Source organism: Perna viridis, chromosome 5 (genome assembly GCF_037379345.1).
Source record: "Perna viridis isolate PV_CMFRI_1.1 ecotype Kerala chromosome 5, ASM3737934v1, whole genome shotgun sequence".
In the NCBI taxonomy this organism is placed as follows: domain Eukaryota; kingdom Metazoa; phylum Mollusca; class Bivalvia; order Mytilida; family Mytilidae; genus Perna; species Perna viridis.
Window position 1 is genome coordinate 26,361,589 of NC_142449.1, and position 21,405 is coordinate 26,382,993.

The 21,405-nt window shown below is 31.2% G+C and overlaps 2 protein-coding genes across 2 annotated transcripts; one reads left to right on the plus strand and one right to left on the minus strand.

The window, feature by feature from the left end:
* The first annotated feature begins 565 nt into the window (after positions 1 to 565).
* LOC148616859 (aquaporin-4-like) lies at positions 566 to 5,099 on the plus strand. The gene is made up of 3 exons (XM_088581609.1): positions 566 to 1,265; positions 3,835 to 3,915; positions 4,497 to 5,099. The coding sequence occupies exons 1-3, from the start codon at positions 708 to 710 to the stop codon at positions 4,704 to 4,706; spliced, it is 849 nt and encodes a 282-aa protein (XP_088437735.1). The 5' UTR covers positions 566 to 707; the 3' UTR covers positions 4,707 to 5,099.
* A 13,082-nt stretch (positions 5,100 to 18,181) lies between these two features.
* LOC148616860 (lens fiber major intrinsic protein-like) lies at positions 18,182 to 20,780 on the minus strand. The gene is made up of 3 exons (XM_088581610.1): positions 20,152 to 20,780; positions 19,382 to 19,462; positions 18,182 to 19,098 (listed from the first exon to the last, which is right to left on the minus strand). The coding sequence occupies exons 1-3, from the start codon at positions 20,707 to 20,709 to the stop codon at positions 18,889 to 18,891; spliced, it is 849 nt and encodes a 282-aa protein (XP_088437736.1). The 5' UTR covers positions 20,710 to 20,780; the 3' UTR covers positions 18,182 to 18,888.
* Positions 20,781 to 21,405: the final 625 nt, after the last annotated feature.

Here is a 21,405-nt window from a genome sequence, read left to right on the forward strand (position 1 = left end):
TATGGTGTATCCATTTGCCCCAGGAGAACCAATTTGTTCACCGTATATTATTCTTCTTCTCCTTTTTCTTAAAAGCATAGGACGCTTACCCTACCAGTGCTTCTTGTCTATACTTCCAGTTTTTATTTTTTTTCACTTACTTTTGTTTCTTTGTACGTGTTATCTTGGTTATTTTATGTACTTTGTTGTTTGTGTCTATTTTCCCTGTCTAGTTTTCATCCTTTGAACATAAACATTTGATTACCGCTCAAATCTTGGTTCCCTTGGTTACTCTTTGAAGAGATCAAGTGCTATCCATTTGAAAAAAAATACGACTTTTATATCACAATATCAAACACCGACTGTTGGGATATTGACATGTACATTATTTTTGTATTCAAATTTTACTAATCGGCCTTATTCTTACAAAGACTTACGTATGAAGCAAACAAACTTGGAGTTGAAATCAACAGTAAAGCAAACATTGCACAAATTATCGATGTGATCTACAATGTCATTAATACTGACTTTTCTATCAATTACTAACCAAACAATTGTCTTTTAAATCAATTATAATTAGCCATTGAACAAGGTATTGTTTAGAAAACTGATCCACTGATTATAGTATTGGAACTAAGATTTTACCACCAGTGATACCTCTGTATTTAAAAGCAGACATTCAATCAATATAGTTTATTTCTCCAGAAGTCGTAGTACAGGACAGTATTATGGGAATAAAAGACTATTTTAAAAAGGCAAAAGAAGATCTGATATCAAAATATTTATGGAAAGCAATTCGAGCTGAATTTCTTGGAAGTATTCTTTATACCCTTTTAGGATGCAGTTACTCTATTAATTTAAAGAATGACAATAATGACTACGAAGTTATGGTATGCGTTTTATCTTTCGGAATCACTCTTACTGTGCTTGTTAAAATTCTTGGCCCAATTAGTGGTGGTTACTTCAACCCTGCTGTGACTGTTGCATTCATGTGTGCACGGTATATTCCCATTCTGAAGGGGATTTGTTACATTATCATTCAGTTACTGGGGTCAGTCTGTGGTGCTGCTATCTTATACGGACTTATTCCTGATGCAATGCATTCAGAAGATAGCGTTCCAAAAGTGAATAATACCATTGACAATGTTCGTGCGTTTGGATATGAGTTTTTATCGACTTTTATGTTGGCCTTTTCATATTTTTCTACATTGGAACATAAAAATAATGTTTTACAAGCAGACCATGTAACATGTGGGCTTTCTCTATGTCTTTCACAGCTTTTCGCTGTAAGTATAGTATACATACACCGAAACAGTACTAATTTTGGCAGCTAGTTGCTTAAACAGGTAAAGAATACATATATGTATACCTTTGTAGTTAAACATTCAAAAAATGTAAATGTTTTCCTTATATATAAATAGCTGTGTGCGATAAGAAAAGTGGGATTTTATTTATTATGTACTAAACGTCTCTGTACCATTATATCTATGGTTAACGAGAAAGAATATCTGTCCATCTACATATATCAATGCTTTCTAATATATATTTAAACAATGATGTAATGATACCAAACATGAGTACTGATGAATTATTGGTTTTGTTAAAAAGTTTGTTCTATAAATGTATTTGAAGGTAAAAAAAAATGATTGATGTAATTTTATTTAATTAATAAATGAGAAGCAAACTATTGAATTTAAGCTATTTCATTTAGCAAGAACAATGTATTGAAGAACTATCAATTCACTTATTTAACTTTTTCTATCATTAATTTTTTAAATTTAGTGATCAAAGAGTTTATAATTAAAATAATTGATTTTACATCACACCAAATTTAAAATTAATTAAATGATAGTTGCAAGGTATTTTTGTCTTAGTAATTATCCATCGTAACATAACAAAACAAAATTGAATCACCAGTATTCTATAAAATCATCTAAAAATAAATATCACCCAGATGTTTGCCCCATTGTCGTCGCCATAAGACTCGTTCGTTTAGCTTCTAAACCTCAAAACTATGAAAAATAGTATCTTGATATCAAACAATTTTAAACTTAAGTATCAAACATATTTATACCAGTCTACTTTGATACCTACACTACTGTCAATCAAATAATCATTTTTCCACGAAAAACAAGGCAGTGGGGAGCACATGACAAAATAACCCCCCACCCCCGAAAAAAGTCATCTATTTCTAATCGCAAATGCATCCTTCCGCAAAAAGATGAATGTTTGTGTTTGATTAACTACAAATGTTAAAGAGAAATAAACTACAAAGTAAGCTGTGAAATGCATCGAAAAAGAGAGATAATTATTTCATTTTGTGCATTTTCTTTGGGAACGGTAATAAATTATATTGAACTATTGGACATATCTATGATATAATTATTACATTGAAACACAAATTCCGTGGGATAAAATTTACAATTACCATCCATATCATAGGCAATGCATGGTTTCTAAATGGACAGCATCTAGTACCTAGAGGCAGAGAAACAGTGACAATGAAGATAAATAATCACATATGGATTAATAAACTTAACATGGTTTTGAAACAAAGTTAGAATGGTTTTTGCAAACTGGAAGAGCAGTTATTCTCTGTATTCATATTCGATAAAGATTATGCTTTTTTTCTTTCAACCAGAATAAACTCGTTTGTTTTTATCTATTTTTGAACAAATATATAAATGTGTAAATTATTCATTTATTTTAAAATGTACATTCATATATGTATGTGGTATGCTAAAAAATCTGTATAGCCTAGTTCTTAAATTCTTTTAAAACTTTAAGTTTAAAATTAAATTTGGATGAGAAGAAATACTATTAGGCCGTGTGTACTTTTGATAGGAACCATGTAAGGCAAGCTACAAGTGATAAAACAAAAACCAGCCAAGAACAAAGGAATAACACAATGTTAATGTTTGTTTTTAAAGACAAATTTGTCACCAGGAAAAAGAAACTATATCAGGCGTATTGATATAAACAATGTAAAGCAAGAATTTATTGCTATCACTGCCTTTAGACATTTTTTCAGTTTTCACGATCAAACAGACTATTTTAGCTCCCTGGTTTCACTTCCACTTTAACAGAATATTATAAAAGCATTTGCATGTTGCACAGGACTATCAAATGAGTATCTTTTTAATGTTCCAATTTAAATTGATAGTGTTGTGCAATAAACCGTTTTGAGCAACTTAGATGAAATACTTAAATGTTTATCGGGGTTTGGCAGGTTGATAATATAAAATATAAACCAAAATGATATAGTTATACGCTGACTAAGAAGTTATTTTTATGTGAGATATTGTTCTGTGTAAAACTCAGGTAGAGGATGAATCGTCAAAAACTGTATTTAGATCGTCATCATAATTCTTACTTGTGTACCTAGTACTACTGTATTATTGGATACAATACTGGTTAAGGGTTACGTAAGATGTTTTCTCGTACTTTTTTATATTTACAGGTATATATTTTCAAAACTCAGCTATTTTCTCAAAATTCAGTCTTTAAGTCTTTGTGATGGTTGTCATGTTAAACTACTGTAAACGTATTAATTTTCGCGGATTCTGTCAATTGAGCATATTCGCGGGTATCAATTTTCGCGGATTTAAAGAAAGGATTAGCATTATATAGTGTTAAAAATCATTTTCGCGTGTACTATTTTTCGCGCTTTCTGTCCGAATATAGCGAAAATTAGTACGTTTACAATATATTTTATGCAAAAATTAACACGAATCTCTTATCATTTATTTTGTATGATTCTTAAAACAGCACACCAAAAATTTGGATATTACGAAGCATAGCAATTTTCTAACGCAGAACTAAAATTTCTATAAAATGAACTTCTTCATATTTCAGTTTAGAATGACTGGTGCAGCGGTCAATCCAGCTAGAGCCTTTGGGCCAGCCCTGATTCACAACAGCTGGAAAAACCATTGGGTATGTTTTTGTTTAGCATGCAGTTGAAATAGTTATTTAAGGAACAAGCGGTTTATAGAAAGTGTAAATTGGCCCAACTAAGGTTATTTTGTATGACCTGTTCAAAATACAAAAAATATCCTTATAATTTCATGGATTTATATTTAAAATGTAATTTTTCATTTTGGGATTTCGTGGAATGTGAACCAATCGTCGTCACCAAACCTGGAAAACAAATTTATTGGGATTATTCAAAGAGGAACAGCCAATGAGAGAGCTTGTTACAAATCAAGTTATATTGTTTATATATACATCCTAGAAAAAAAATTATAACTTTTGATACTTCGAAAATAATGATTCTACAATTTGAAGTTAATATATGATATTTTATCAAGACACTCCAATTACAAAATTGTTGGAAATATTAAAATGATGGTGAGTCTAAAAGGAATTGTGCCACTTGAATGTCAATGAACTTATATCTATAACTTATTTAAAAGATAATAGACATGTAAAACTTTTTTGATGGTTAGTGCAATTAAATAATTATCATAAATATTCATTATTTCATAGGAATATTTGTTTTCTTTACCCAATTTTAGATATATTGGGTTGGTCCATTACTTGGTGGCATTTTTGGTGGATTTACACATGAATACACAAATAAAAAGAAAGAAACATTGCGAAACTTTCAATCAGCTTTACATCAACATGTGTACAGTCTTGAACAGAAAGAGGATGGTGCGAGCTGCAACTCACTTACTACTGACGTAGCATGTGACCATGAACAGACAGAAGAATTACAGATGTGACATCTGAGAATAATGGCTTTAAACACAGACATTATAACAGCAGTATTGCATATCATTACGCTATATTAATACTGTTGTATGAATTAGGTTTTGTGTCCATTGATATACTTTTTGATACACTCCACGGGATAAGGCGGTATCAATAACAATATGGAGATGATATTAAGGTTTAGTTCATATTTCCTCTACGGGAAATGTATCTGTGGGACACATTGTATTTTCTTTCAAAACATATCAATTAGAGACAATCAACGTTATACTGTTAGTTTTATAGACATGTAAGAATATGTAAACGTTTTTGTTTTTATATGATTAATATGGTTCTCTTAATTAATATTTCATGATAACTTATAGTTTACGAATTTCATCACTGAAAAAACAAGTCAATAAAACATGTTTAATCGTTTGTTCAATATATGAATTAGTAAAATAGCGTTGACAACAACATATACATAGAACACCAGTAGGTTGAATTCGAATTCCGGACAACTAAAGTTGATAACAAACCCATATAGCGTTGAATATAGAGCGGGTGGATATCTTTGAACCCATATAGCGTTGAATATAGAGCGGGTGGATATCTTTGAACCCATATAGCGTTGAATATAGAGCGGGTGGATATCTTTGATAATACATATGATAAATAAAATAGAATTGTTGAACAAAGATTGTTTGTCTGAAGAAACAAGATTCAAGGTTTTTTAATTAAAAGCTATGACTTTTTAAAATTTTCAAGTTTCTACAGATTTGTTTTATTTTTGTTTTTAATCATTTCGAATGAATTTAAACATAAAACATAAAATTGTCAGTCTTCCGAACTGAGTGCTGGACGAAAGTAAAAAAGACGAAAGTGCTTGTGATATGTCATTCTAATTAATTAAACATTGCTGCTACTTTAATCCTATTTTGCCTATTTAGATTATATTTTTAGATATTTATTACATCGCTTTACTTAACAAAAAAAATGAGACTTTTTTTTAATCATTTAGCATTTTCTCCACAACATACCACCTCCAAACGATCACTTTTTGTTCTCACCAATCGCCGTAGATCTTAGATCGCTATTTACGATGCTTTTAATCCCTGATATCTCAACCCTTTCAAGGACGTTCCCCCTTTTTTAGCATCGTGCTTAACTATATATTAGTTTTTTGAGGCGGGTCGTCGCATTTTTCCTCAAGAGTCATCTCTACAAAAATGCAAGGCGGACATCATATACTTTTTTATTCAATTCGCGAAAACCAATGCTCATCATTAGGACACATGTATTCCATTCTGCTATATTATGCCGGATATGACATGAGCATAACTCGAACGGTAACCAACGTCTTCCATACCAGTGCATCTATATCATTTTCAAATGTTAGTTGAGTTCTAGTTGCTCTTTTTCTTTGAGTATTCTGCGCGCTTTTATTTGGTAATTGCATTTTTTTTCTGTTGTACTTATCCAAATTTTCTTTGTTTCATCTTTGCCCCGAACTTAAGGGTTTTCATGGTATTCTTTTTTTTTCATTTGAGTACTATTCTAGTTTTGTAATGTTGTTTTAAATTATGCCTTACGGATAATTTTTTTCTGAATATAGAACAAGAAACAAGAAATAAATGGTTTATTTTGTAAGTATTACGATAAATTTTAATGATAGTTTTAAGCATCGTTAACATTAAGATACGTTAATATTTTGATTAAAAACTATTCGCCCTTTTTAACTTACTTGAGATATCGTTTACATGTATACTTACTGCTGTTTTAACGTCACAATATGAAATTGAAAAGAGAGCTGTTTTTAATTTACAAAAAAGCAAGTAATAAGTATTATCAATATAGTGTTGAGCATTTAGATGGCATTTCTGTGAAAGGTGTAGGGGCAACACGCTATGAATATGGCTTTTTAATATTAATTTTGTTGTAATAACATAAAGGTTGTTAATAACATAGTAAAATATTTAATTATGTGGAAAAACAATATTTCGTGGGATTAGTTCATTGCAATGACGTCATAATGGTGCCACATTTTCAGTCACTTATCAAAAACACTGCTGAACATTGCGAATTTTGTTGTTTTTTCGGATAAATTGACACCCAGAAAACTATGTCCACACCCAAGAAACGACTTTATATTTTCACATGTGATAAACTACGTGGAGACTGAATGCATTCGCTAAATATGGAGTTGTTCCTTGGTTGTGGACACTATTTCCTTGCCAAAATATATGACCAGAAAGTTACCAGGAAGTTCAAAATTTGACAGAATATTTAAATATTGGTAAACTTCAAGCATTTTGTTTTCTGTCCTTTCAAAGCAAGAGTAATCAGAAATATTTATGTTTTCCATTTGTGATGAATTCAAATCTCCAAATTCACAATTAAATCATTCAAGATGAATATTAGGCCAATATGACCCTTGTCGCTCCTTCTCCGGTCCCATTATCTAATTTTTGTTCTTCTTCTATGTTTCTATGTTTTGTGTTTAACCTTGTACTCCGCAATGCCAATGACGTAAACAGTTTATTAAGACTAATGTAAATGACAGTCCACCGATAGAATATGAAAGCGCCATATCATTCTGTAATTTCCATGTCTTTCGATGCTTATCTGATATTTGAAATCAGATTCTCTTCAGTAAATACCGGAAATGGCAAATAAACAATCCGAGATCTGAAGGGTCCTCCGAGTATCATTAGTAATTAGTTCTTTAAATATCTGTCTCTTTAAACATCTGGAAGGCGTTTAGATAATAGTGAACTGGATTTATACTTCGGTAAACTAAACACATGGCAGTAGCTGAATAACAAAAACATCATCAAACAAGTATAATGAAACACGAATATAAAAAGCTAATGCTGAAATAAACAAACATAAAAACCAAAAGGAAAGGTTATATACCAACATGTTCAAATTGATATTATTGGTTTTAATTTTGAATCAATGAACCCAACCCAACCCCCCCAAAAAAAAGAATAATAAAAAGCATTCCCACTAAAAACCCGAACAAACAAACAAACAAGGCAAATATTTGGAAAAACCATGAAATTTAAGTTATAACCATCCCTTTAGATGTTTTTTTTTAACAAAACAAGTGAAATGCAATGTATTATCATTATTTTCGAAATTGACCATGACTTTTTATGATCAACTTGGCGGGTGTTTCTAGAAAAGCGGAGGACGCTTACCCTACCGGTGCACCTGCCCCCAGTTTTTAGTGGAGTCTGAGTTGCTCATTTACTTTTGTTACTTTGTATGTATGATTTTAGTTACTTTATGTTCTTTGTTGTGTATGTCTGTTTTTAATGTCTGGTCTTTGTCCATGGATTACATTCTTTTGATTACCGCTATAACCTTGGTTCCCTTGATTACTCTTTCAAAAACATTACACAAAATATCTTATAGAGTTGTCTCCTTTCAGCGTCCTTAATATGAATGCGATGGATCTTTCGACGTCATATATTCAAAAGCTGAATAACAAAAAAACGATGTTATTTCATGATTGTATGTTATTTGTCAAGGTGTCAAATGTAAATATACACAAAAAGCAAAAATTTGTTGTTATTAAAGAAGAGAAATCTTCAGACGGAAGAGTAATCAAGGGAATCAAGATTCTAGAGGAAATCAAAAGAATGTATTCCAGGGACAAAGACCAGACAGGGAAAATAAACACACAAAACAAGGAACCTAAAATAACCAAAATAATACGCAAAATGCAACAAAAGTAAATGAACAACTCGAACTACACTGAAACCTGGGAGCTTGTACCAGGTGCACCGGCAGGGTAAGCGTCCTCTACTTTTCTAGACATGATACATTAATAACACTGGGAAATCAAAATGACAAAACAAAAAAGTAAAAGTAAACAAAACAACAAAAAGATTAACAAAAAGAACAACAAAAAAAAAGCAAAAACAAAAACAAAAAATAAAAAAACAAAAAAACAACATTAATAACAAAAGCAATCGTACACCACAAACAAATAAAAAACATTATAACACACACACACACACACACACAAAACAAACAGTACGAACACCAGTAAAACAGGTAAACGCAAATGCTGAGTAATTCTTGATTCTTGTAGGACACCCACGTCGTGCTGCTCTGAGGAATATTCTTAAAAAGAAGAAGAAATATTGAGTAATGAGCAGGTGAATAGACAAAAGGCAAATTTAAAAAAAAAAAAATAACAGATGTGCAGGAACATTTGAAAAGAACCTATTTCTCAATTTACAGAAAATCCTTTTAATTAGACGACTCTAGTTGTGAATACACTTTAAAATACTGAGTAAGATATTGATGTTCCAATTAGGAAGCAATCATGATATTCATCTTCAAGTTGATTGCCAATTTATAAAACCATTTCTGGTGTAAAATTTCATTACTTCGCTAGCTTCCTGCAATTTAGATGTACCTTACAAAAATGGAACAATGTTATTTATGACGTATTTTAAAGATGAACTTAGAAATCCTTTCTTATAATTGAACTTCCTATTTTTATAATGCTAGTCAGAATTCCCATTTTAGTTTTAAAACAACTACATTGCAATTGAAAAGTGGAAAAAAATGTTTTAGAAGCGGAATAAAGACTGTACATGGTAAATGTTACATATGGAAACTCTCAGTATTTGACCTTAACTTATAATTTCTAACCTAAAACACGTCTAAAAATTGAAACCGACTATAAAGATTACTTTTAACCTAAAACACGTTATTGTCAATATTCGAAGCGGCCTAATTGCTCGTTTTCATCTACAATGTTTATTTTCAAAGCTTATATTTTTTATCAATCTTTTAAATTTTATATTTTATCTTTAGATAACATTTTTAACTTTGTTAAATAATACCTAAAACGCGTAGGTTTTTAACTATATCTTAATCAAAAATAAAACATTCGCTATTGTCATAATACATGGAATAAAAAAAAAAAAAAATGAAATTCCTTAACGTCATTGCAAATCTGTTTGTTCGCGGCAGGCGTTGTTAGGGCCTAATTACTTCCGACACATGAAGAGTCTTAAGATGTTCTAATGGTTTATTTCCAACATCAATTGACACAAGATTTCCGGTGTTTACTCTCGGAGCTTGAAATCTAAAAGCCGCAATATTAATGGAAAAGATGGAAATCTAAGAGACTAATGGTGCTTCCAATTAAATTGACTGGGTCCGTCGCATTTGAACATCTCATTCCTTTTATTTTTGTCATATGAGAACATTGACCATTACTGGTAGGAAAGTGGGTTGTGTGATTGATTATCTAAAGAGCAAGGGAAACAAAAACAAAACAGAATATACACATATTAATGCTATACACAAACAACTGTGAAATAAGTTGTGCAAAAATTTATTCTACATGTCCAAAGAACATGGAGACACAAATGTGTATAGAATGAGTTTCTTTCTTTGTCTGAAGTTCTGTAACGTTCAGATTAATTCGATGTTGTTAGATCGTTGAAAGAGTAATTAAGGGAACCAAGGTTATAGCGGTAATCAAAAGAATGTAATCCAGGGACAAAGACCAGACATGCACAACAAAGAACATAAAGTAAGTAAAATCATACACACAAAGGAACAAAAGTAAATGTGCAACTCGGACTCCACTAAAAACTGGGAGCATGGACCAGGTGCACCGGTAGTGTAAGCGTCCTCTGCTTTTCTAGAAACACCCGCCGAGTTTGAATTTGATTTAACATGACATACAGTGAAAGGCGTCTCAAATGGGTTTTTCGGTTTGGGCTGATCACATGCCATGTTTTCCATAATTGTCTGTTTTTTATTGCATTCTTAAGTTTTGTCTTATGTGATATGTCTGCCCGTAGAAGCTCCTTTCTTCATAGATCCATTCCGAAGCTGATTAATTAATACATAATCAGTTTCAACTTATTGATAATTTAAGGTTATACAACATCGTTAGACCAATCATTGAGTTTATGTGTTCACAATATATTAAAGATAAAAAAAAAATGTTGCGGTTTTTTGTCCTAAAAAATGTGCAGATGGGCAAGCTGTTGACAGAGTCTGACGTTCAAATTTAATTCTGGTTAGTAAGTACAAGGAAACAAACTTCTTTCGCCACGTAGACATTTGTAGGTCGGAACAATACCTAATGCACGAGTGCTAAACAAGTGAAAATGATAATAGTTGTATCTTGTGTTTTCAAAGCAAATTGCACTTTAATATTTACTCTTAAACTCGAACGTTTCCCCTCTTATCCTCGATTTTTTTCTACATCCTACCTATCATGATGAACCGAGTACGATAATAGAAATTAATTACAATATGCGAGGCCAATAATTAAGCAAGTGTAAGGGTTATTAATATAAAATATTAATAACTAAATATTTTGGTGCGAACAAATTTTAGTCTAACACCTATCATTTTAATATAATTTTTTTTTTCTAAATCAAGATTTTATTGATACGTGTCCTTTAGTGATCATTGTAATTTTTTTTTTGTTTGAAAAAAAAGAAAACAAATATTTTGCGATGATTTGAGTGGTGTTTTTTTTAAGATCATGTGTTAGTTTTCCGGTTTAAGAGTATTTAGGAGTATTTCGGGGATAATAATATAAAATACGTATAACCAATCTTCCCCTTTCCAAATTATTTTATTGTTATAATGTGATAGTCTCGTAGACTAAAATCAATTTCCATAGAACAAACGTTTCCCACTAGGATAATAAAAACAAATTAGTCTGCTATGTTGTAAATTATAAGACTGTATTTATTCATTGTCCCATAAGACTTCTGTAATTTGTAATTCTTTTTAAGAGGATGAAAGCGTACAGCTTTTCAAAGTACAGTTAACTATATTTGATTCTAAAATTTTCGCAGAAAATAATGGAATCGGATGATTTAAAAACCTTATCAAACTGTTTTATCATTTCTTTGTTGTCGTTTTTTAAACAGAATATTTTCCCTTGAAATTTATTTCTGTAACTTGTAACCCCAATAAAGACACCGGTCCATTATCAAGTCATCAGCACGGTGTGTTTAACAATGAAAAGCAAAGTCTTTAGTTTCTATTAATCCAGAAATAGATTCCCGTAAATATTTTTGACTAGACTTGATTTTGTATCGATTGCAGTTCGGTAGTTTTTATGTTATCCTCATTTTCCTCATTTTTACAATCATCTATAACTTTAATGCGGCGTTTTCTTATTAGTCGGTGTAGAAAACACAAAATTTGGATTAGGTTCTACAATAAATTTGAACTGGATGTTATACTATATAATTAAGATGATCAACCTGATCCTAAAGAGAGTTGCTGTGAAGGTCAATAGATAAAACGCGTTCGATTTTAGCAAATCTTTATATTGGCAATTAAATCAATCTAAACATCTTTTCAAGAAAAAAATGAAAGTGAAAAACAACAAAAAGAAAAAAAGTAAAATAAGAGAAGCAATAAAAGAAATATTGACAACAATAAGGTATAGATAGGGGTGACTCATTTTGAAAGGGAAACTTATTTTGCTAGGACTTTTTTCTATGAAAAAAATTGTATTACAAACCAACAGACGTCTTTCTATCATTGTTGTTTCTTTTGCGTTTGTTTTAGCTTTTAAGTTTGGATTACTTTAAGAACGACTATACTAGTATATGCATACAAGACCCAAAAAATTCTACATTTTTACATCTTAAGTTTTGCAAAAAAAGTTATCTGGCACATTTAAAAAAGGTTAAAAGAACTTATAATCCGACCTTAAACGGAAATTAGAGAACTATAAGTCAGCTTCCCCCTATAATTAAATCATTAATTTTATCGAATGCTGTCGCCTTGTCAATTCTTGATATCTAAATTAAGATCGACTATGAATTGAGATTCCTTGGAGAAATGACATCATGTCCTTGATATATCCATTTGTCCTATGGAATTTCCTTCATTTGATAATTTCTTTTGACTTTTGTCTGGAGTGTTTACATATCGGTTCGGTTATTAAGGGTTGTTTTTAATTTTTGACCAGTTTATGCTAAATAAACAACTTTTGGGGCGGATTACGTTTTATGAGCAAGCGTAAACTGTCCCAAAGTTGGTTTTGCAACCATAACTTGGTCAAACATTAAAACAATTCTTATCATTTAATTTCTGACCGGTTCCAGTCAAATTAAGACCGAGCGTGTTTTAGTTTCGAATTATTTAAATCGCACGTCAATTCCATTTGGCAAAAATATCCTGCATTATCTAGCATGCTTAAAGACAGTGAAAGAAGAAATGTATTTTACACTATATAGTCGACTGTAAGTACTATGCAGTTGACGGAAATGTTCAAGCATTATTCCATTAATCAAAAATTTAGTAGAAATCCTATTTGAAAATGAAAAGACTTCTAATAAAATTAGTCGGTTTTCGCTGTGACATAAACATCTCCGTTTGAAAACAGTTCTTTAATTAATCCTAATAAAGCCCGTACTTGTTTTTTTTTTTTCGGTTGTAACTTGTGTCCAATCAAGAAAAACAAAAATTACCAACTTGAAGGAAAAATTTGTACTGAGTAATTATACTCGTCCATGAATGAAGAAATTCATCGATATGACACGCCATAAAAGGGGTTAATGTTTAATTTTAAAACCCACTCAAGATATCCCATTTCTCTTTTGAACTTGTGTGAAGTTCTATTATTTTGCACCGAAACTGTTAAAAATCTCTTGCAAACATAACAGTGCAATGATAATAAATTGCACTATATTTGTTATATGAATTCTACTTGTTTTTAATTAAAATTTCGGTATCTTAGCACTAATTCTATTTTCATAAGTTTTCTCTGGAGTAGTAACTTGTCGATGTTATCCCATTAATACATTTTACAGCTGACAAAAAATTACACCATAGCATCATTCTGAGCTGCACATCACCATGGTCATTTTTTCAATTCGATTAATAAAATATGTCAGGAAGACCAGATAATTACAGGCAATTCCTAAAATGCAATGCAGAATCTATATTACATAGCATTCAACTCTTGAAGTACTTTTCTTTTTGTTGTTGATTGGCTTTTTTCGCGTTTCTTCTGTCAATGAAGCCACGACAGTGGCTGAAATTGACTTAGGCATCATATGAAATTTTGGTTCGTTGTAAAGATATCATACTTTACAGTAGCATTCACAAGCATCCGCAATCAAGTTTCTAGCACAGACCATTGTCGATGGAAAGGGGTGAAACGTGAAATTGAAAGGATTAAAAATTACCATTAAATTCATAGTTAATCAAAAACCAGCAAGAGAAATTTCGCATCTTTCTTTTTATTTAGAAATCCGTATAATAAGTTCGCACTGTTTGATGACTTTGTTCATCGGACTGTTTGATCACATAGTGACAGTGGTACAGTTGCCAGCCGTTCCATGCGTATCAATTTCTCACGTTACCACAGGGTAAAAGTTTCCGAATCTGTAGGGGATGCGCTTCCAGAAACAGTTTTACTGATTCTGATTTTTAAAAGGTAGGTAATTTCACAAAACAATCCTTAATGTAGACATCATTCTTTCTAACATGCCAGTGGCATTACGGGCTGTAAGTGATTAGGTCTTCTGGCTACTGTACAGTCTGTGCCATTAGCCATTATCTGTAAAATTTGCCAAATGTACATGCCAGGGGCATTAAGGACTGTAAGTGATTAGGTCTTCTGGCTACTGTACAGTCTGTGCCATTAGCCATTATCTGTAAAATTTGCCAAATGTACATGCCATTGGCATTAAGGACTGTAAGTGATTAGATCTTCTGGCTACTGTACAGTCTGTGCCATTAGCCATTATCTGTAAAATTTGCCAAATGTACATGCCAGTGGCATTAAGGACTGTAAGTGATTAGATCTTCTGGGTACTGTACAGTCTGTGCCATTAGCCAGTATCTGTAAAATTTGCCAAATGTACATGCCAGTGGCATTAAGGACTGTAAGTGATTAAGTCTTCTGGGTACTGTACAGTCTGTGCCATTAGCCATTATCTGTAAAATTTGCCAAAAGAGGTTAATAGATGTTAAGAGTTCTTGATTAAAATAATTTTGTGTCAACTGGTTAATTTAAAATTAACTACTTGTATATTAGGGTTCAAAATGTATCTTTATCTCATTTTTAAGATAATCTCATTCAAGTCATGAAGCATAAAAGTAGAAAAAGAACTTTTATTCTTTCATGACTCCTATATGTAATGTGAATAGGTTTTGAATAACAGTATGAATTTTAGAATTTTAGTAAAAGATATAAAAAACAACAATTTTAATTTGTTGTCTGGAATGATAATATTTAGTTTTACTATAATACTCAATTAATGATAATACCACCAAAACTAATGTAATGTTAAATTATCATGTACATGTATGAATTCATTTTCATGTTGATAGCATAGTAAAACAGACACATTAACAATGGTCAGTTTTGAAAAAGGTTTGATAGTCATAAGTTTTTTCTCTGCATTAGTCCCTCTGTAATTAGTAGCTTTGCGTTACCTTTCACCAGATTGGCATCATGTCAAATTTTGATATACTTTTTAATTTGTTTGATTATTTCAAGAAACAGCCTCAGATAATATTAAAGAGTTAAATGTTCTTATGCAGAAACGTAACATTATTTCTGCGAAATTGCAGAAATATGATGGAGCATATATGAACATAACAGATTATGTTTTATAATATACCATTAAATTAATTGTATACTTCTGTAAAAAATGTCTACTTCACTAAATAGTACTGATATTTATTATGTAATACATTATTTAATACTTTTGAAAAAAACAAATTATAATTAGCTTTTTGTCCTGATGCTTTGTCACCGCTTTTTTTGCTGTTTAACAATATTATTGTAGTCATGTTACTTACTTAAGAAGGTTTAAACAACAGCAAAAGTATAGATGTTGCATGACATACATATGTACTAACAAATACTCACAACATGACATACATATGTACCAACAAATACTCACAACATGCCATACATATGTTCCAACAAATACTCACAACATGACATACATATGTACCAACAAATACTCACAACATGACATACATATGTACTAACAAATACTCACAACATGCTGTGCAAAGCTCATTTTTACACATTATTACTTGTAAGAAGCTTAGTTTCCATAAATGTATTCCTATTATTATGTGTTATCTTAATATATAAACACATAATACATCACAACACCGGTTAAAAACTGTGTAATATATTAGTTCTTATCTAAGGGGGACCAAGGTTATAGCGGTAATCAAAAGAATGTAATCCAGGAACAAAGAACATAAAGTAACCAATATAAAACATACAAAGTAACAAAAGTAAATGAGTAACTCGGACTCCAGTAAAAACTGGGAGCATGGACCAGGTGCAACGGTCTCTCTGTTTTCTAGAAACATCCGCCGAGTTGCTCATAAAAAGTCAAGTCCGGAGCACACTAATAAGGAAAGGAAAACTATGACACGTTGAACAAATCAGTTTTCATGGCGCAGATGGATACACTGTAACGATCCACGAGTCCATGATGACGACCATAAAACTTCTGTAGTGATGACTTCAATCTTGTAGCAACATAACCCTGAGACCTACTTGTTAGAATTCTAGCGCGATACAAAAAGTCTGCGTAGTTTCGGCAAGCTCTGGTATAACGTATGAGTTGTAATATGAACACTCCATACGCAGGTGCTGAAGGAATGTTGCCACAGATTAAAGTTTAGAAAGTAAAGATTTTATTCACCAAAAGTATACAGTTTGTTTATTTGAAAATTTCACAGCATTGCATTTAATTAGAATGGACTTGCCCATTTTCTGATTTAGTCCAAAAGTACTGAAAGGCACAAGTTGTTCGAATACCCTTTTTTGAGTCTCTCAGGACTGCTCCTTTTCAGCATCCTGGTAGTAACTGTATTTAGTATTGTGTGTGACAGAATACAGCCTTTAGATAATCGGATAGAACTCAGATGATGTCATATTATAGGTTGGGTTGCTGTGTTGATACTCTGGCCTAATTGTATGGCCATATATTAGACAGCAAAAATGGCTAATTTACATGCCTTGATAGATTCAACAGTGGTTTAGCTATAAAAGCATACAATGCATTTGTATAATTTGGGATAATCCTAATTTTAAAACATGTTAGACATACTTGTAAAAATATTTGGTTCAATCCTATGATAAGCAGAACCAAATGATTTGTAGTGTAATTGGAGAAACAGATAAAAAAACATGGGAGGTTGATTCAATATGTATATTTTTTAGTTTGTGTCACAATTCTACGTGTTTGAAAAGTTGAAAAAAGTTGTAGGTATTCTTTCTCCCATTTTTCTAGTCAAGATGTCATGACTGCTCGGTTTATAAATCTTTAAAACAAAGCTTCGTGGCTAACAGATAAAATATTCAACTAGAAATTTAGGAGCGATGTCTTACTAGTAATACCTCCACTTTCAACCACGATATAAAGAAACTAATAAAAGTCCTCGGTAAACAGGACGTTGTTGTCGATTTTTTTTTTCGAACATGGATCCCAACATTTGGAATACTTATAGAAAGATTTCAAGCCGCTGTGATGATTAGTTGGTGAGCAAATTTTTAATTTTAAATTGCAAAAATATAAAGTCAAATGAAAAAACTGAAGTTGTTGTCGTTTTTTTTTTTTCAAGAAAAAAATCCATCTGTATAGCATAACTACAGAACAAATGTGTTAACATTTCAAGCCACTCTGATGAGCAGTTGCCGAGAAAAGCGTGACTTTCATTAACGCAGTACTGCAGTACTTTGGCTCCATTTTGTTACAACCCAACCAACGGTATCCACGTTTAGCTAGTTATTTGATGTTTATATTATAATGTTGTATTGTTTTGTCTTTTTATTCTTGCACACAGACACGCAGCTATATGTTTTGTAGTTTTGCAGCAATGTAGTAATTAATTATGTAATAACATTGTGTAACTCAATTTTAACATCTTATTGAAAATATTGTCAACTATTGTGTCATACTAATTATGACGTTTACGAGCAACAGAAAAACGTCAGTTTTAATTTTATTATCGCACATGAATTCAAAAATATCTAATTGTTTTACTTCTCAGAAACGGTTTCAGTTTATTTTGACAACCTAATCTCTGAATATACAATAGGGTGCGATAATGATGTCTGTATTAATTTGTAAGGATTTGTTACATGTTAAAATAGCTAAATGTTTTACATATAAGCTACTTCTTTCATTTATTAGATTAGTCTGCTGTCATTCAAGGATCTTGTCATGAAATTGTCAATATAAAAAAATATACTATTCATGAACAATTTTAATTGGACAATATTGCTCGTTTGCTGTTGGAGAAGTTTTAGTAGTTATAAACTGCAATTTCGAATGTATATTCCTTTCTCGAAACAATATTACTACTAATAAAGGACTTTTTGTTTATTATTTGTACGGAGAAATTAGAATGAGTCTTTTTAGTAAGTAATTAATTACACGGCTTACAATTCTTTTATAATAAATATCAGCCGCACACAGACCATAAGGAATGAAAGGTGTATCGGTTTAAATACAATTTATTCTATATAAAGTAGTAGGCCAACAAAAAAGCAAGTTTCGTTCTTATAAGACTTGAAAGTGCAATATTTTTCTCTTTGCTGCATAGTTGTAGACATGTAGTCTAAAATAGTATTGCCCATTCATTATCATTCTAATGTTACAGATATAAATACTCATACGTTGTTCTTGAATAAAATGAAATAAATATGCAAAATGAAATTAACTAAAGAGCATTTTGACGTTCAGTGTTTATAAATTAATAAATTATTACCTTTTAGATATTGCCTTCTTAAAACGTGTAACAAATATATTTATTACATAATAATAATTTTCTACTTTTTAATCCAAGGATACATATTGCTCTATCAATGTCCAATCCGGTATCTGATTATAACCGACCGAGAAAGTATTAAAAAATTGGACAATACATTGATATTTATTCCGAATTTTTTATATGAACATAAATTAATTTCATGTTAACGACTTTTATATATTATTGATAGTTATTGCTTCTGATTGAAGCTGTGAGGAAATATGGATTATCTACAATATGTAAAAATGTCGTAATACATTTTCCTCTTTTTTTTATCAAGGAAATGGTTTACAAGCAATAGCATAACAAATAGATAAGAAAATTGGAAATATATGAACGAAAACCTCCGTAATTCTTTTCAGATGATATGCTTAAATTTTATCACACTTATATATAAACGTGCTTTCACATTTGTAATTCTTCAGTTTGCTCATGATCACAAACTAACTCGGTAGGGAGAGAATTGGAACTAGTACCATCCTCTTTTTGTTGCAGACTGTATATGCTCTGACGTAAATTTGCATGAAAGTTCCTAATTTCCTCTGACCTTTTGGCTGTGTATTCGAATGTAAATCCGCCAAAAATTCCTCCAAGAACTGGACCGACCCAATAAACCTACAATCAAATGAAACATTTATTTGCAGATACGGTTGACAAAAACATATATAAAAAAGCATTCATTAAGAAAAGAATTTCACATGCAAACCTAATGGTAAGAAAAAACAGCGGTGGGAACATATTCAGTGTAATCTTCCCTGAAAGATACATTTTCTAGAAACTATGTTACAGTCAAATAGTCAACACTAAGAAAAAATAACAGAAAGAGAAAAACATCCATTCAAAATATGATATATATGGTCAATAAAGAGATACAGTTGCTGTAAAAGAGGAGACATACCCAGTGATTTTCCCAACTAAAGTGAACTAAGGCTGGCCCAAAGGCTCTTGCAGGATTAACAGCACCACCAGTCATCTTGAACTAAAAACGGAAAATAAAAACACATGTTCATTCGTATTACTTTGGATTTCCGGATTTTGTGACACTTACCCTACCAGTGCACCTGGTAAATGCTTCCAGGTTGCTCTTTTACATTTCTGTTCGTGTTTTTGGTTATTTTATGTTCTTTTTTGTGTATGTCTATTTTCCTTGTTTTGACTTCATCCTTGGAATATATATTCTTTAATTAACACAAACCAACAATTTTGTTGCTGTTCAATATATAAGTTATAACCAAATATATTTTTGATAGTAATTTTGTTATAGGGATTCAGCATTCGGATAGTAAACATGGTAGTTTGAATGGAAAATTTGTCCCCGGAGATCTGTTGATATAATGTTTATGTCAGAACAAATTTAAGACTAATATCAGTGAGGCTAACTAGCAAATGATACACATAGACTAATGTAATAGGCATATTAAAATTGAGGGAAAAAAAACGAATAAAACATTACACACTATAGTTTGAAACAGCTCTAATTGTCTGAAACATTTCTCCGGACTAGCGATATCAAGATATTTTACTACCCTACTCTAAATATCAGAAACTTGTTTCCAGACTAACAATATCGAGATATCTTACTACTCAAACATCGTAAATATAAACAGAACGGAACATTTTAAAAACCAGAACTTGAAGCTAAATGACCATCGAATAGTGTATACTTACTGCAAAGATTTGTGAAAGACTCATGGAAAGTCCACATGTAATATTACATGGTACGTAAACACTACTTTTATTTTCCAATGTAGAAAAATATGTTAACGTTATGATAAACGTCGATAGAAACTCAAATCCAAACGCCTGAACATTATTAACTCCGTTTCGTACGGTTGGAACAGTTAACTCAGACTGTGTTTTACTCGAAATAAGACCATATAATATAGCTGCTCCACATAATGAACCTAACAGTTGAAAAAATATATAACAAAATCCCTTTAAAAATGGAACATACCGCGCGCACATAAAAGCTATGGTTACTGCTGGATTAAAATGGCCACCACTTATAGGCCCCAAAACTTTGATAAGCACAGATAAACAGATCCCAAATGATAACAGAGTAGTCGTGAATTCCAAATAACTATTTTCTATATTTGAGTGTACACAGTAACTACATCCAAAAACAACAAATATAATGCTTCCAAGAAATTCTGCCCGAACAGCCTTCCACAAATGTTTTGACAACAAATCTTCTTTAGCCTTCTTCAAATAATCTTTAATTCCCATAGTATTTCTCCAGCCCGTGTCTAATAGAGTAAATGTGCTATTGATTAAATGTTTGCTGTTTAATACTGAGACTACTTTAGCGGTTAAATACTGGTGCAACTTTGCTAATTTGATGATTTGGGTTTTGTGCATTTCTTTGTCAAATTGATAACTATTATCGATTTTTAAGATAATTATTTAGAAACTAATTACTGTGGCATGTATCGATATGCATTCATGGCAACTTCCACTTTTTTATTTATAGATTTAGTATCATATACTTATCAATATTTCAAACATAAGTAAATCTGCCAAACAAATTGAAAGAGAAAATAAGATGAAAAATACAGCAGATGAATGTTATAGTTGTTTTCTAAAACATGCTTTTTAATCAAACCACGTAAATTCACAATGTACAAAGGAAATCAATCCTTTAAATGTATATATAAGAAATATAAGTCTTGTTTTAACTACAAACTATCTTCGCCAACCTGACAATCAATATGACATTGTTGGTGGTCAAAGTCCGAGTATTTTCTTTTTTTTTTATTATTGTGATAAAGTAATAAACTATTACCGCCCCCAGTTGTTGATATAAGGGAAAAAAAACTTAATTTTGACACTGGATTAGAAAATCAATGAACAAAATTCAAAACAATTATGGCAGCTAATTTTAACTTTTATGATGCCTCTATTTTAATCTTCTCATTTCAAGTC

Coding starts and splice junctions, on each gene's coding strand:
- LOC148616859 (XM_088581609.1), top strand. CDS start 708: ATGGGAATAAAAGACTATTTTAAAAAGGCAAAAGAAGATCTGATATCA. Junction 1,266..3,834: donor GTCTTTCACAGCTTTTCGCT/GTAAGTATAGTA, acceptor TTCATATTTCAG/TTTAGAATGACTGGTGCAGC. Junction 3,916..4,496: donor ACAGCTGGAAAAACCATTGG/GTATGTTTTTGT, acceptor ACCCAATTTTAG/ATATATTGGGTTGGTCCATT.
- LOC148616860 (XM_088581610.1), bottom strand. CDS start 20,709: ATGGGAATTAAAGATTATTTGAAGAAGGCTAAAGAAGATTTGTTGTCA. Junction 19,463..20,151: donor GTCTTTCACAAATCTTTGCA/GTAAGTATACAC, acceptor TTCCGTTTTTAG/TTCAAGATGACTGGTGGTGC. Junction 19,099..19,381: donor TTAGTTGGGAAAATCACTGG/GTATGTCTCCTC, acceptor ATTTGATTGTAG/GTTTATTGGGTCGGTCCAGT.